This window comes from Eimeria mitis, genomic scaffold (assembly GCF_000499745.2).
Source record: "Eimeria mitis Houghton genomic scaffold, Emh_scaff11642, whole genome shotgun sequence".
Taxonomy (NCBI): Eukaryota; Apicomplexa; class Conoidasida; order Eucoccidiorida; family Eimeriidae; genus Eimeria; species Eimeria mitis.
Genome location: NW_024012213.1, coordinates 1 through 677, shown reverse-complemented (window position 1 = coordinate 677; position 677 = coordinate 1). Strand labels below are relative to the sequence as shown.

Genomic DNA, 677 nt, shown 5'->3' with positions numbered 1-677 from the left:
TACATGCATGCATGCATGCATGCATGCAGCCCCAAAGTACTTCTTACCGGCATGGGTTGCGCAGCAACAGACTGCAGCCAGCCCCAGCACGCATACACTATACATACACACATACATACATACACACATGCATGCATACATACATACACACATACATACACACATGCATGCATACATACACACATACACACATACACACATGCATGCATGCATGCATGCATGCATGCACTTACGGGCATGGGTTGCGCAGCAACAGACTGCTGCCAGAGGGCAATGTCTTGGGGGCTGTTTGTGTTTTTTGGTGGTTTACCCCCCACCACGAATGTGGTTGTTGTTGTATCGAAGGAAGTGTTTGCCTCTGTCTTTGTTTTTTCTTTGTTTATACCCCCGTCACCTCTACAGAAGAATTTATGCATGCATGCATGCATGCATGCAGCAGCAGCAGCAGCAGCAACAGCAGCAGCAAAGACAGCAGCAAAGACAGCAGCAGCAGCAGCAGCAAAAACAGCAGCAACAGCAGCAGCAACAGCAGCAAAGACAGCAGCAGCAACAGCAGCAGCAACAGCAGCAGCAACAGCAGCAAAGACAGCAAATATAAATGCAGGATATAACTCAAAGGGATGGGGTTAATACAATACTTCTGTAGTATCTTACAGTTCTAGGGTTTAGGGTTTAGG

The 677-nt window shown here is 47.4% G+C and overlaps 1 protein-coding gene across 1 annotated transcript; it reads left to right on the top strand.

Annotated features, from left to right (window-relative positions):
- Positions 1-322: 322 nt before the first annotated feature.
- EMH_0100540 (uncharacterized protein) lies at positions 323-598 on the top strand (the record flags this gene model as incomplete). The annotated part of the gene is made up of 1 exon (XM_038022188.1): positions 323-598. One exon carries the CDS (start codon positions 323-325, stop codon positions 596-598), a length of 276 nt encoding a protein of 91 aa, XP_037878042.1.
- Positions 599-677: the final 79 nt, after the last annotated feature.